Raw genomic sequence first — 14,247 nt, forward strand, 5'->3', positions numbered from 1 at the left:
CTGCAGATAGATAAAGCAGAGAAATGGAACTGAGAAAGGAAGGGAAAGAATCACAGATTTGTTAGACAAAAATGTATCTTGAGAGAATTCAAGGCAAGATTATAAACTAGCCCAGATCATTTCCTACTTTTTTATTTAAGCCTGTGGAGCATGGTTTAAAATTATAGGACAGGCATGGTAGCTCACACCTATAATTCCAACACTTTGGAAGGCTGAGGCATGAGGATCTCTTGAGCCCAAGAGTTCCAGAAAAGCCTGGGCAACATGGTGAAACCCCATCTCTACTTGTAGTGGTGTGTACCTATAGTCCCAGCTACTCAGGGTCTGAGGTAGGATTGCTTGAGCCCAGGAGGTTGAGGCTACAGTGAGCCATGATCATGCCACTGCACTCCAACCTAGGCAACACAGCAAGACTCTGTCTCAAAAAAATAAAATAAAATAAAATTACAGCAGTAAGTTCTAAAAAAAGAAATAAGATGAAAATGGATATCAAAAAATAATTAAATAGTAAGAAGAGTGAACTCCTGAAAATTCATCTGCTAAGGGTCATTATGCTGGAAAATATGACAGCATGATAATTTCTGGGGATATTTGAAAAGGGTTCCCAAACATCACAAACTCAAGTTGCAGTTTGCTCCAGTAACAGTAGCATGATGATCACTCTCATGAGAGTGGTTCCTGTGTCATGAAAGACCCCAGAGAAGAATGATATCTTGAAAGGCTCCAGTGAAATCCATTTAGGATACTGAAAGAATGGAATTTGATTTGTGCATCCTCTTTTCATTATTCCGTAGTTCCCCGTAAATTGAGAAGAGAATCCAGTGAGACAGTGAGACTGGTAAAATATTTCAATGCCTCTTTAATAACACTCTGAATTTGTATAATAGTATGACTCATTACTGTGGATGTAAAATGTGCATTGGTTCTTTATTCTCTCCACCATCATTAAGGCAGGGGCAGAAGTAGGGATAAAGTTTCTCTATGAAAGTGTTACTGAAGGTGTAAATGTGAGTCATGGTTTTAGCATTGTAGAAGGACACCTGCCCTCCTTCATAATCCAGGTATATGCCCACTTTGTCGAGGTTGTTAGTCAGTGTCAGACTGCAAGAAGGCAAATCCAGAGCCTTTAGATCAGTTTGGTTCCTTAGTCTTAAAAGCCAGAATCCTTGCTCAGGAGTTAGAGGACAGATGCCCTTCCGAATGATGGATTCTCTGACGACTCCAACTGTCCATTTTGTCTTCTTTGCTACTTCTACTTCCCAGTACCACTTTCCAGAGGTGAAGCCTCTTGAGCCCAGCACAGCCACACTTGAGTCAAACCTCTCTGGATCATCAGGCATTACCTTCTTAATGTCACCATGCCAGACGCTGGTTTGGTTTTTGGAGAGCACCAGATTTGGGTGAGCTGTTTTAGGGTCCAGAGTTAGTGGAGATAGGCCTAGTAAGAAAATAAAAGAAAGCAGAGCATGGGAGAAAAGGGGGTAAACACAAATTCCCATAGTGAAAGATAGTGTTTCATATTCAACAGTACTTTATCTCCCCATACACAGACTCTTAGGCAAGAAATTACTTACATGCTTTTTTGTTTTGTTTTGTTTTGTTTTGTTTTTTGAGACAGACACTCTGTTGCCCATGCTGGAGTGCAGCAATGCGATCTCGGCTCACTGCAACCTCCACTTCCTAGGTTCAAGGAATTCTCATGCCTCAGCCCCCCAAGTAGCCAGGATTACAGGTGTGCACCACCACACCTGGCTAACCTTTGTTTTTTTTTTTTTGTTTTTTTTTTTTTTTTTTTTGAGGCAGAGTCTCGCTCTGTCGCCCAGACTGGAGTGCAGTGGCCGGATCTCAGCTCACTGCAAGCTCCGCCTCCCGGGTTTACACCATTCTCCTGCCTCAGCCTCCCGAGTAGCTGGGACTACAGGCGCCCGCCACCTCGCCCGGCTAGTTTTTGTAGTTTTAGTAGAGACGGGGTTTCACCGTGTTCGCCAGGATGGTCTCGATCTCCTGACCTCGTGATCCGCCCGTCTCAGCCTCCCAAAGTGCTGGGATTACAGGCTTGAGCCACCGCGCCCGGCCACCTTTGTAATTTTTTAGTAGAGATAGGGTTTCGCCGTGTTGGCTAGACTGGCCTCGAACTCCTGGCCTCAAGTAACCCACCTGCCTCGGCCTCCCAAAGCACTGAGATTACAGACATGAGCCACCGCACTTGGCCACTTACATGCTTTTTATTGTTTGGGTATCCATGTTACTATATTCTAGACATTTTTATATTTAGTGTAAAAATCCGGATTCACTCTGAAGTAATTTATGCTCTACTAAAGGAAACAATACAAATAATATAAACCTGTACTAATAAATATAAGAAAATACAAATGCCAAAGGGGTAAACATTAGGTAAGGATGTTCTAGAAAAGCTTTCTGAGGAAGGTAAGTATTCGGTTGTGATATATATGAGATGTATTTAGGATGTTTTGAATAAACAGACGGAAAGAAATAAACAGATTAAAAATAGTCCTTTGTGTGGAAGAGAACACAAGAGGTTGCCTGTTAGACACAGGCAAGAGTGAACTAACTGGTACAGAGTTTAGAGGACAATAGTGAGAGGTTTATGTTTGTTTAACAGATGATGAGATTTTTGAGATCTGGAGTGGTTTATATCATTGCTACTCATAACGTGGTCCACATACCATGTGGTTAACAGTCTGGGACAAAGATAGATAGAAATTAAGAGTAAACTTTTAGAAACCTTCATAATAAGTTGACAGTAATTGTATGTCAGTTGAATCTAATAATTACAAAATTGGGCTTGTACTTTGTAATCTTTCCTTTTTTAATTTTACTTTTTCAAGTAATTTATATTGTATTCTACAAAACGATCAGTCCATGACAGATTGAGACTTTTTAAATTGGCCCTTCATCACAGATAATTTTACAAGCATTGGTTTAGACAATTCAAAGGGCAGCAGCATAAAAAAGAATACGCTAAATGAAGAGAGATTGAAAGCTGACCAGTAAGAGGATGATACAAATTCCAAATGGGAGATCATTGGACCTTGGCATGAAATTTGATAAAGAAGACATAATATCTATGTGTGTTCATACCATGGACACAGATACATATATGTTTGCATTCATGCATTTGTTGTTATTGGATTTATTTATCCTTGGAAGCAAAAGCAATCTAGTTTTTTTTTTTCTCTCTCTCTCTCTCTTTTTTTTTTTTATTTTTTATTTTTTATTTTTTATTTTATTTTATTTTTTTTTTGAGGCGGAGTCTCGCTCTGTCACCCAGGCTGGAGTGCAGTGGCCGGATCTCAGCTCACTGCAAGCTCCGCCTCCCGGGTTTACGCCATTCTCCTGCCTCAGCCTCCCCAGTAGCTGGGACTACAGGCGCCCGCCATCTCGCCCGGCTAGTTTTTGTATTTTTAGTAGAGACGGGGTTTCACCGTGTTAGCCAGGATGGTCTCGATCTCCTGACCTCGTGATCCGCCCATCTCGGCCTCCCAAAGTGCTGGGATTACAGGCTTGAGCCACCGCGCCCGGCCTTTTTTTTATTTTTTGAGATAGAGTCTTGCTCTGTCCCCCAGGCTGGAGTGCAGTTGCACAACCTCGGCTCACTGCAACCTCCACCTCCTGGATTTAAGCAATTCTCCTGCTTCAGCCTCCCGAGTAGCTAGGATTACAGGCATGCATCACCACGCTCAGGTGATTTTTTTGTAATTTTAGTAGAGACTAAAATTTAGGATTTCACCACGTTGGCCAGGCTAGTCATGAACTCTAGTCTAACTCTATCTTCTCAGAAAAATTTGAGTCTTTTCCATCATCCCAAGGACTTCTCTTTCCAACAAGAGGCTTTGAAGAATTAAGAATCTTAAATTTTTCCATATAGGCTAAATCCCTATCTGCTTACATATCCCCATTCACTTTGGGTTGTTAATCTTTCTGATGTGAGGACTAGGTTTTCTTTGGAGGTATCATAAAGACTTTTTAGCAACCTTTTGGAATCCCAGTCTACGCTCTTTGCTAAGCCTCTGACACACCTCTAGCTAGTTCAGCCTGCATTGACTCTGAAGATTCCTATGAGTCAGCTGTTTGTCCTCTTTCCTTCTCTTGCTGTATTCGTATAACAAAAAGTTCTGTCAGTTCCACCTTCAAAATATATCTTGTGCCCAAACACTTCTGACTACTTCCAGAAATATCACTGGCCTGGAACCACTGCGATAGCTTTTTACTCTTCTGTTTCCCCTCTTGCCCATCTGCACCCTATTCTATACATATCATAAATGAGATCATGCCATTTTCCTGCTCATCATACTTGTATGTTTACCACCACATCTGAGATAAAATCCAGAGTCCTTACAGAGGAGAAAAGAGCCACATGATTTACCTACCTCTCTACTTCATCTCCTACCACACTCTCCCTCATTTACTTTGATTCATCCACCCTTGCCTTTTGGCAGTTCCTTGAACATAATGAAGTTCATTCCTCCTTCAGGGTCCTTACAGTTTCTTCCCTTGTCCTAGAATGCTTTTTCCCCATATTGTTCACTCCACATTGTTTGGGCATTTGTTCATGCAAATATTTTAAATTGAATAATTCCCTGAGCTAGAATAGGCAGACTACAACCAACAGGTCAAATCTGGCCCACTGCCTACTTTGTAAGTCAAGTTTTATTGGAGTACATTTATGACCATTCATTTATATGTTGTCTGTAGCTTCTTTTTCACTACAAGAGCAGAGTTAAGTAGCTTCAACAAAGACCATACACCTGCAAAGCCTAAAATATTTACTCTTCAAACCTTTACAGAAAAAGTGCCAGCTCCTGCTCTAAAGTAACAGCCTAATTTATAAGCCTGGCAGAAAAGGAGAATATATGGATCTACAAAATAAGCAAAGACTTAGAAATAAAAGGTATGGAATATATTTTACAAAGGTCTGACCACAGTTACCATAGAAAAACAATTTCCCACTCTGTATAGAGGGAGAGTATATGGATAAATAATACATTATTAACAAACAGTCATATATTAAATAAATCTTATTTGGTTTTCTTGATGTAAAATTATACCAAAAATTTAAAAATCAGTTAGCACTTTAAAAGATTGCTAGAAGTGAAGTTTGGCTTTACAGAGCAAAGTATACAGGAAGAAAAACTCTGTATCATATACCAAGGCAGCTACAGTTTGCTGAGCAGAGTAACACAGAGGCGGGAACTTCACAGAAACTCTCGAACATTTACAAAGGGATTCTCTCAAGGCTGTGGCTGAGTACTGATCTGCACATGCATGTAGTGAAACTCGTCAAGGCCAGGGAAAGAACCTCCAGAAATCAGTAGACCGAACAATTTCTGCAGCTCACACAAGGCTGGGAATAATTTTCAATCTTGCCAACCAGAATGGAAAAATGTCATAACCTGGCAACATCAGGTAGAGTAATCAGAAGGGTATATTACTTTAGAAAATGGACTAAGCGCTAGATTAAAGACTGTTCTTGAACCACTCTAACAAGGCTTTATTTAAGCCTCAAAAGGAACAAATGATTTCATACAATGTTAACTGCATGCCAGAGTTAAATTCAATAGAATGTAACTGAAAGAACTACAACAAAATCCAGCAAATATAAAATTCACCAATATGAATTCGTCAGTATGAACAATATGAAATTCATTGTATTTGGCATCCAGTAAAAAATTATCAATCAGAAGAGACAAATCTCCGGGCAGCAAAATTTCAAATAATTTACATTAACCCTCAGGGAGAGGGAGCATAACTACCCACTCCTTAAGCGTAGGCTGTGCACAATGACTGCCTTCCAAAGCATACAAGTGTAGAAGGAGGATAAAAGAGTACAGTAGAGAAACCTGACAGACACTTTCTCAGCCAGGTGATGAAAGTCAACATCAATAGTCATAAATCATGTTGACAGTATGAACACTTAATATGACGTGATGACAATGGCACTTTAACGCTACTGTCTTCCTCTCCCAACTCATAACCCAAATTTTATGAGGAAAACATCAAACAAATTGCAATAGTGCAGCATCCTTACAAAATATATGACCAGTACTCCTCAAAACTGTCTAAGTCATAAAAAATAAGGCAAGTTTGAGAAACTGTCACAGCCACGGGGAGCCTAAAGAAAATGACAATTTAGTGTAATGTGCATCTTAGATGGGAACCTGAAACAGAAAAATGACTTAGGTAAAAACTAAGAAAATCTAAAGGAACTGTGGATTTTAGTTAATAATGTATCTATTTTGGTTCATTAGTTGTTAAAAATGTTAAATCTAAGATGTTAATAATAAGGAAAACTGAGGATGGGGCATATAAAAAACTCTATACTATCTTCTTAGTTTTTCTGTAAAATTAAAAAATCTAAAAGTGTCCTAAAAAATAAAGCCCATTAAAAAGAAAAAGCTGGCTGGGCGCGGTGGCTCAAGCCTGTAATCTCAGCACTTTGGGAGGCCGAGACGGGCGGATCACGAGGTCAGGAGATTGAGACCATCCTGGCTAACCCGGTGAAACCCCGTCTCTACTAAAAAGTACAAAAAAACTAGCAGGGAGAGGTGGCGGATACCTGTAGTCCCAGCTACTCGGGAGGCTGAAGCAGGAGAATGGTGTGAACCCGGGAGGCGGAGCTTGCAGTGAGCTGAGATAGTGCCACTGCACAGGGATAAAGATGAACATTTTATAATTTTAGTGAGATTGAGTCATCAAAAGATAATAACAATCTTAAGAGTGAATTCACCTAAATAATAGAGCTGCAAAATACATGCAGCATCTTGAGGATTTTTATGACCAGTCAGTGACTCACTTGGTAAATTGGACTGTATTAAAATTTAAAATGCTTGTTCTTTGGAAGACCCTGTTAGAAAATGAAAAAGCGGCCAGGCGCGGTGGCTCATGCCTGTAATCCCAGCACTTTGGGAGGCCGAGGTGGGTGGATCATGAGGTCAGGAGATCGAGACCATCCTGGCTAATATGGTGAAACCACATCTCTACTAAAAATGCAAAAAAATTATCCAGGCGTGGTGACAGGCACCTGTAGTCCCAGCTATTCAGGAGGAGGCTGAGGCAGGAGAATGGCGTGAACCTGGGAGGCGGAGCTTGCAGTGAGCCAAGATCAAACCACACTTAAGCCTGGGTGACACAGCGAGACTCTATCTCAAAAGAAAAACTAAAAGGCAAGCCATGGAGAGAAAATATTTAAGAAATATATATCTGATAAAGGATTTGTATCCTTTACAACTTAATAATAAAACAATTTAATAAAAATATAGACAAAAGATTGAACACAACCAAAAAAATATACAAATGCCAAGGAAGCACATGAAAAGACGCTCAGCAAGATTGCTCATTAGGGACAGCTCATGCCTGTAATTCCAACACTTTGGGAGGCTGAGGTGGATGGATCACTTGAGGCCAGGAGTTCAAGATCAGCCTGACCAACATGGCAAAACCTCGTCTCTACTAAAAATACAAAAATTAGCTAGGCATGGCAGTGCACGCCTGTAATTCCAGCTACTCGTTAGTCTGAGGCACAAGAATCACTTGAACCTCGGAGGCAGAGGTTGCAGTGAGCTGAGATGTACCACTGTACTCTAGCCCGGGCATCAGAGTGAGACTCTGTCCCACCCTCCCACCAAAAAAAGAGATACTACTATACATTCAATAAAATGGTTTAAATTAAAAAGATTGACAATATCAAGTTTTGGAAAGGATATAGAGAAATGAATTTTGAATTGCAGGATGGATAAAACTACCATGGACTACCCCATGTCCATCAATTGGTAAATGAATAAGTAAACTGAATGAATAATCATGATTATTGTTACATGGAACAACATAAGTGCTCAAAAAGCATTATGCGGCCGGGTGTGGTGGCTCACACCTGTAATCCCAGCACTTTGGGAGGCCGAAGTGGGAAGATCACAAGGTCAGGAGATCGAGACCATCCTGGCTAACACGGTGAAACCCCATCTCTACTGAAAATACAAAAAATTAGCCAGGTGTGGTGGCAGGCGCCTGTAATCCCTGCTACTTGGGATCCTGAGGCAGGAGAATGGCGTGAACCTGGGAGGCGGAGCTTGGAGTGAACCCAGAAGGCGCCACTGCACTCCAGCCTGGGCAACGGAGTGAGACTCCATCTCAAAAAAAAAAAATTAAATAAATAAAATTAAAAACAAAAAAATGTGCTAAGTGAAAAAAAACAGACACAAAACACTAATGTATGCTATCACTTAGATAAAAATTTAGAAAAAAACACATTTAAAGTGAAATAAAACATGTCAGTGAATGTTACAGGTAGAGAGTAGAAGGAAGAAATTGATTGCAAAGAGGCATGTAGGAACTTTTGGGAGTGATAAAAATCTTGCATATTTTGATTATGGCGATCTTTACCTAAGTGTATGTATACATCAGAACTCATCAAATTGTGCCCTTAAAATTGGTTAATTTTACTCTATGTTAACTATATCTCAGTATAGTTGATTTTTTTCAATGTCAATTACCTGGAAAAATTTGTGATTTTTCATTAAATCAAGGATTTATTTGTGATTTCTCATTAAATCAATAACCATAAGCAATAATAATAATGAGTCTATGCATTCTATAAAAACTCTGTTTAGAATTTTATTTCTATAAAGATTTTTATTTAGAACTTTATTTGATGTTCTTGAAATGCCATGTGTGTTATTTTGTCTTGCTCAGTCCTTTGGTATCTGCAGGAACACAAAAACTTAGTGTCCTTCTTAGGTAGGTTTATTTAAATTATTGGTTTTCTTCTGAAGCACTGAAGATCTAAATAATCTTCTAAAATGTTCTACACTATGAACATCAAGTACAAGAGAAACTATAAAGACCCAGTGTACATACAAAGAGTATGTACAGAAACCTCCTCCTCCTTCAGAGCGGAGAAGCCCCTGGGATTCATATAGCTGATTTAGCAAAACAAGATAAAATTTTGGCTGTTGCCACATTTCATAAAACAGTCAAAATCATAGGCTAACGAGTAATCCTGATATCAAACTCGTATCTATTTACGAGCACAAAGTCATAAATTCTTAGGTCATGGCACTAAAAGAAATTCAGTCATACCAACTAGCCTCCTTTTGACCAAACTGTACCCCTTCCCTATCCCAGATTATAAAAACCTAATTAGGGCCACAGAAGAGGTCCCACAGATTAAACATAGATTAGGAGCCTCAAGAACCCATAGTTACTACCCACTGATACCTGGACAGAGAGTGTCCTGCATTTCCCTCCACACCATGTACTGGATAGGACCTTTGTACTGGCCCGGGTTCAGCTTTCTGGAAATAAGCTCTCTGGTTGCCAGCACCCTCATTCCTTGCTCCAAGCTGCAGGGGACATAAATCATTTATCCTTAGACATCCTCCAGAGACTCAGGGAATGATATTAAGGGTGCCATAGGGAAACACTTACCTATCTAGGAGAGTTGTGATGTCCTAGAAGAAAGGAGAAAGAGAGACATCAGATGCCTGTTCATCAACTCCCAAAATTTCTCTGGTGATACCAGCCACCACCAGAATTTGTGCAGATGGTCCCCAACTCACCTCTACCAACTTCTTTCATCCTTCATACACTTTTTCTAATCTTCATCCCTTATCCTAACCCAGGTTAAACTGATCTTTTGCTCTTTCTAGAGTTCCCTTCTACAGGGAGCAAGACAGAAGCCAGTAAGACAATACTTAAGTTAAGCTATCTTTACCTATACTTTCAAATAGTCTCAGAAGGAAAACACAGTGGGTATCCCAGTCCCAAGGCCACTTTTCCTTACTGTAGCTAATTAAACTTCTGAGTGCTGAGATGGTAACCAACGCCTCTTTAGAGGTGAAGCTTAAGAAAGCAAAGGTTAGAAAACAGCTTTTCAGACAGGTCAACTTATGATTGCTGAGAGCCAAAGATACAACTCATGCTGCAAATTTTTTATTTTTGAGAAATAAAGCATCAAGCTCTTTATGGAAAAATATTAAACCATTAATATATACTATTAATAATGGAATTTAAAAATCTTATTTCCTAAGAGGATGAAAGTAAAGCTTCCTGCTGTGCATATAGCTGAAGTAGCCTCCTCCTTTTCTTCCAGAGAATCTTAAAAGCACTACTTAACTGTTTTGTTTTTGTTTTGTTTTGTTTTCCCTGGATGTGAAAAGCCACTTCTGCATTCTTTCCAAACCTCTTCCCCCCTCTAGGTAGGAAGGTACCCATAATCATATTGGTGTGGATTCTCACTTTGAGAAAGTCGAAGGAGTTCTGTTGTTCCGTCTTTGCCTGAATGCTCACCAACATATCCTTGGCTAAGAGACATTGCTCCTGAAGCTGGCTCAGATTCAGCTCCATCTCCTCATTCAAGGCTTTCCCCTCTTCCCGGAGCTCAGTTAAAATGTCCTTTTCTTTGCTGTGCAGGAACTGATGCAGCTTTAGAAACTCCATGGACACATGTTGCTGCAGATGTAGCTTGTTTTCCTGGAAACCTCCATGATTATCACCATAGTTATTACAAAGACTAGTGCTTGGGGATGGAGACCCACACCACCAACACTCACACACTTGGGAAATACCATCACAGAAAAATGTATACAAATGGCTACTGAATATCAAACTCAACCATACCAAAATGAGTCCTTTGGGAGACTTACTCCTTTTCCAACTAATTTAGTAGTTCAGGATGAAATAGGCAAAAGTGACCTCTAGTTTCCTATTGCAGTACTGAGATGGTAACCAATGCCATATTAAATGAGACTGTGGAGTTAATCAAACATTCTAGAATGAATGATAATACCCCCCTAGATTGGTAAACCAAAAGCTGCCAAGTGGTACTTTTAGACTGGGGGTATTGGGAGGCTGGAAGAACTGTCCTTACCCAGAAATCAGAACTTGGGGAATGCCACTGTTACACTTGCAGCTTTTTCCTTGGGGGAACTCAACATCCTCACAGGTAAACTATTTGACATCCTGGCTTCTCAGTTCCTCATTCTCCTCATGTCTAGTGATTTCTGCATTTCTTGATTCATTCCTATAGTCTCACCTAGGATTTTATCACCCCCAGCAATTGCGTCATCTCCAAAATAACTTTTTATGCACCAGGCCCACTCGGATACTCCTATTGCAACAATTATTGGATCTCATTGAAACCTCCTATTCACCGATCCCTCCATTTCTATTCAGGAATTTCTACCTTCATGTCCTCTCTTATCTAGCTTGGATTCCATGGTCCATAATTATTATTGCACCCTTAAGATAGTCTTGGCTGGGCACAGTGGCTCATACCTGTAATTACAACACTTATGGAGGTCAAGCTGGGAGGATTGCTTAGAACAGGAGTTCAAGACTGGGCAACATAGTGAGACCCAGTCTCTCCAAAAATAAAATAATTAGCCAGGTGTGGCAAACTAGTCCCAGATACTCAGGAGGCTGAGGTGGGAAGATTTCTTGAGCCCAAGAGTTTGAGGTTGCAGTAAGCCCATATCCACCTCTTCAATGTCATCTTGCTTAGCATGTTACAGCTTTATTGGCCTTTTCTCTGTTTAACATAGCAGCTAACTTTCTGTCTCAGGACTTTTCCATATGCTGTTTTCTAGTCCTAGAACATTCTTCTCCAGGTCATCTCCTTCATATTCCCACTCACCCAGTTCACTTGGGTGAGTTACTTATCCTTCAATTCTCAATTTTTAATAAGTGACTTCTTCAGAAAACACAACTCCCCCAGTCTAGATTATGTTCTCCATTGATATGCTATCATCATACCCTATACTTTCATTTATAGTACTTATCACAGTTGTTATTTTATTATTACTGTTGGGACTATTTAATTAACAGCTGTCTCCCATCCCCAATATCTAGTATTATGACCCACTCAATAAATATTTGTTAGATGAATGAATGAATGCTCACACTAATAGGAACTTTTACAACAGGAACAAGATTTTCTGGAGACACCATTACTTCCATATATCCATCTTCTTTCCCTGAGTCTACATATTTTTTCTTCCAGATGCCAAATACCTGAGAATGCTCTTCTCCATAGAATAATGAATAAAGAAACAGAACGTCCAATTTAGCACCCCCAGCCTAGGGGCTGCTTTGCCAGATCTCTAGCCATTAATGTTGTCCTAGAGTGTCTATGAAGTTGAAAGTGAAGACAATAGCTTTATTTAGTTTGGAGGAAGCTAAGAAAGATCAAATCAGATGGAAAAAGCTTACAACCTTGGAGACCTAGTCCAGAGGTGTCTGGTTATAAACTCAAAGGAAATAAAGGTATTTCTTTGGACATAGCAATCTTTAGTGATTGTTTTGTTTTTTTTTATAACCTTTTTTTTTTTTTTTTGCCGTAGATAAAGCCAAAGACCAGACACATTTTAATCCCACAACAGTCACCTGGTGACTGAACCATCAAAAAGATCAGCATATTAGGGGAAAGGTTAATCTGCTCTGTTGATCAGCTATTAGGAACCTACTACACCACCATATTTCTTTCCATCCTACAGTCTCAGTTTTCCAATTCTATAGCCTAGGTACCATTTAGTGTGTTGATAATATATGTTAGGCACCTTTGTACCCATAGCTGAAGTTACATGGAGGGTGTGTTCCAGTTCTATCTCATAACCCCTCTTTCTTGCTCCTCACCTTGTGAGCAGCAATAGCTTCCTTCTGCGTGTTCCTCAGGGACTGAAGCTCCTTCAGAGTTGTCTCCAGTTGACCCTGTTGGATGGCAAGCTCCTCCTGGGAATATCAAATAGAATTAACCCAGACTGACTCAGGAGATGAACGACCATAAACAACACCTTCCCCAAGGCCCCAGTGTGCAAGAAAAAAGCAAGCTCTTGCTGCAAAGATCTTCCCCTTCCCTTGTATCATAGTTCTTGTCTCATTCAAGAATTGTGAAAAAGAAAAGAAAAAAAGGCCAGGTGTGGCAGCTCACATCTGTAATCTCAGCACTTTGGGAGACTGAGATGGGAGGATCACTTGGGTCTAGGAGTTTGAGACCAGCCTGAGCAACATAGTGAGACCCCATCTCAAAAAAAAAAAAGAATTAGAGCTTAAAACTTAGTTTTTCTCTCTTAGTAGCTAGCTACAGGGGTTTGAAGAAAGGAATAGAACTCTACACATTTTCCACTCTAGTTATATACTATTCTCGGAATCTATTATTTTACTTGTGTTGTTCTCACTTGGAACACTTGTTTCTTCCTTCTGCCCTTCCAAATCCAAATGATTTCCCAATTCAAGTCCTTTCCCTTTCTTTCACTATATGTCCCCTGACAATTTCATCTTTCTCTAATCATTTCAGAAATTCTAAACCCTTAAGAATTACAAATGTGACAAAATTTAACTTTTAATAGTAGACTATCTTACATTGCTTCTGTTGTTTTCTTCATTTTAAACTTAACCAATTTTTGAATTTTTTAATAACAAGAGCAATATCTTATATATTCATATTCTACACAGTGTTTAGCAGAGTGCTACCATGGCAGAGTTTAGGTACAGATTTAAATTGAGGGAGTAAGCTAGGGCTCCTCCACTGTTCCTTTCCTATAAGCAGCAACTCTAGAAAAAGAACTTTGCAAGATACGTTGTACTTTCTGAGCAGTCTGGGTTTTCTAATCATCATTTGAATAAAGGGATGGGGTTGGAAGAAAGAAGAAGCCCTATAAAATATTTTTCCTAGGTTTTCTAAGGGATTGTTCAAGGCCCAGGGCTTACCCACCGTGAAGAAATGGACAGCCTCAGAGATTTGCAGGAACTCCTCAGACTGCCCCACAGACAACCGAGCATCCTTGCATTGAAAGCAGATCAGTTTTCCATCTGGTTTACTGAACAGTTTCAGGTTCTCTCCATGCTCTGGGCACTGTGGATGGCCCTTGAGTAGGGGTAACTTCTTAATCTTCTCTACCAACTTGTCCAGTACAAGGTTAAATGTACAGTTGCTATACTGACATAGCATCTTACAGTCAGGACAGAATGTTTCCTTTGCTTGCAGCCTCCAGAAGTCTTGGATACAGGCTTGACAGAAGTTGTGGCCACAGCTTAGCATCAGTGGGTCATGGAACCAATCGTTGCACAGTGGGCAATGTAGCTCCATAGTAATATCTTGTATCACCACTTTAGAAGGTAGGTAGGCGATTGAATCGTTTATTTCAACATAGTTGCCTGGATCGATGTTGGAGGAGGGGTTGGAGGATACCTTTAGAAAAGAACAGCTAAAATGAGTTTATCTTTCTTTTTGCC

General features: G+C 40.0%; 1 protein-coding gene across 7 annotated transcripts in view; it reads right to left on the reverse strand.

The window, feature by feature from the left end:
• Nucleotides 1-839: 839 nt before the first annotated feature.
• Nucleotides 840-14,247, reverse strand: part of TRIM69 (tripartite motif containing 69) — a 28,159-nt gene continuing 14,751 nt past the window's right edge. For 2 of the 7 annotated variants that reach the window (XM_033190283.1, XM_033190280.1), the window contains exons 2-7: nt 13,723-14,203; nt 12,649-12,744; nt 10,255-10,496; nt 9,445-9,467; nt 9,235-9,359; nt 840-1,438 (exon numbers count right to left, since the gene is read on the reverse strand). In XM_033190283.1, coding sequence (XP_033046174.1) covers nt 897-1,438; nt 9,235-9,359; nt 9,445-9,467; nt 10,255-10,496; nt 12,649-12,744; nt 13,723-14,101 — 1,407 coding nt within the window. In that variant the 5' untranslated portion in view covers nt 14,102-14,203 and the 3' untranslated portion in view covers nt 840-896. Of the gene's footprint in view, nt 1,439-9,234; nt 9,360-9,444; nt 9,468-10,254; nt 10,497-12,648; nt 12,745-13,722; nt 14,204-14,247 lie in introns of those variants that run through there. The other 5 variants (XM_033190282.1, XM_033190281.1, XM_033190285.1 and 2 more) reach the window with 5 other exon arrangements.

Source organism: Trachypithecus francoisi, unplaced genomic scaffold (assembly GCF_009764315.1).
Source record: "Trachypithecus francoisi isolate TF-2019V2 unplaced genomic scaffold, Tfra_2.0 Lachesis_group3, whole genome shotgun sequence".
NCBI lineage: Eukaryota > Metazoa > Chordata > Mammalia > Primates > Cercopithecidae > Trachypithecus > Trachypithecus francoisi.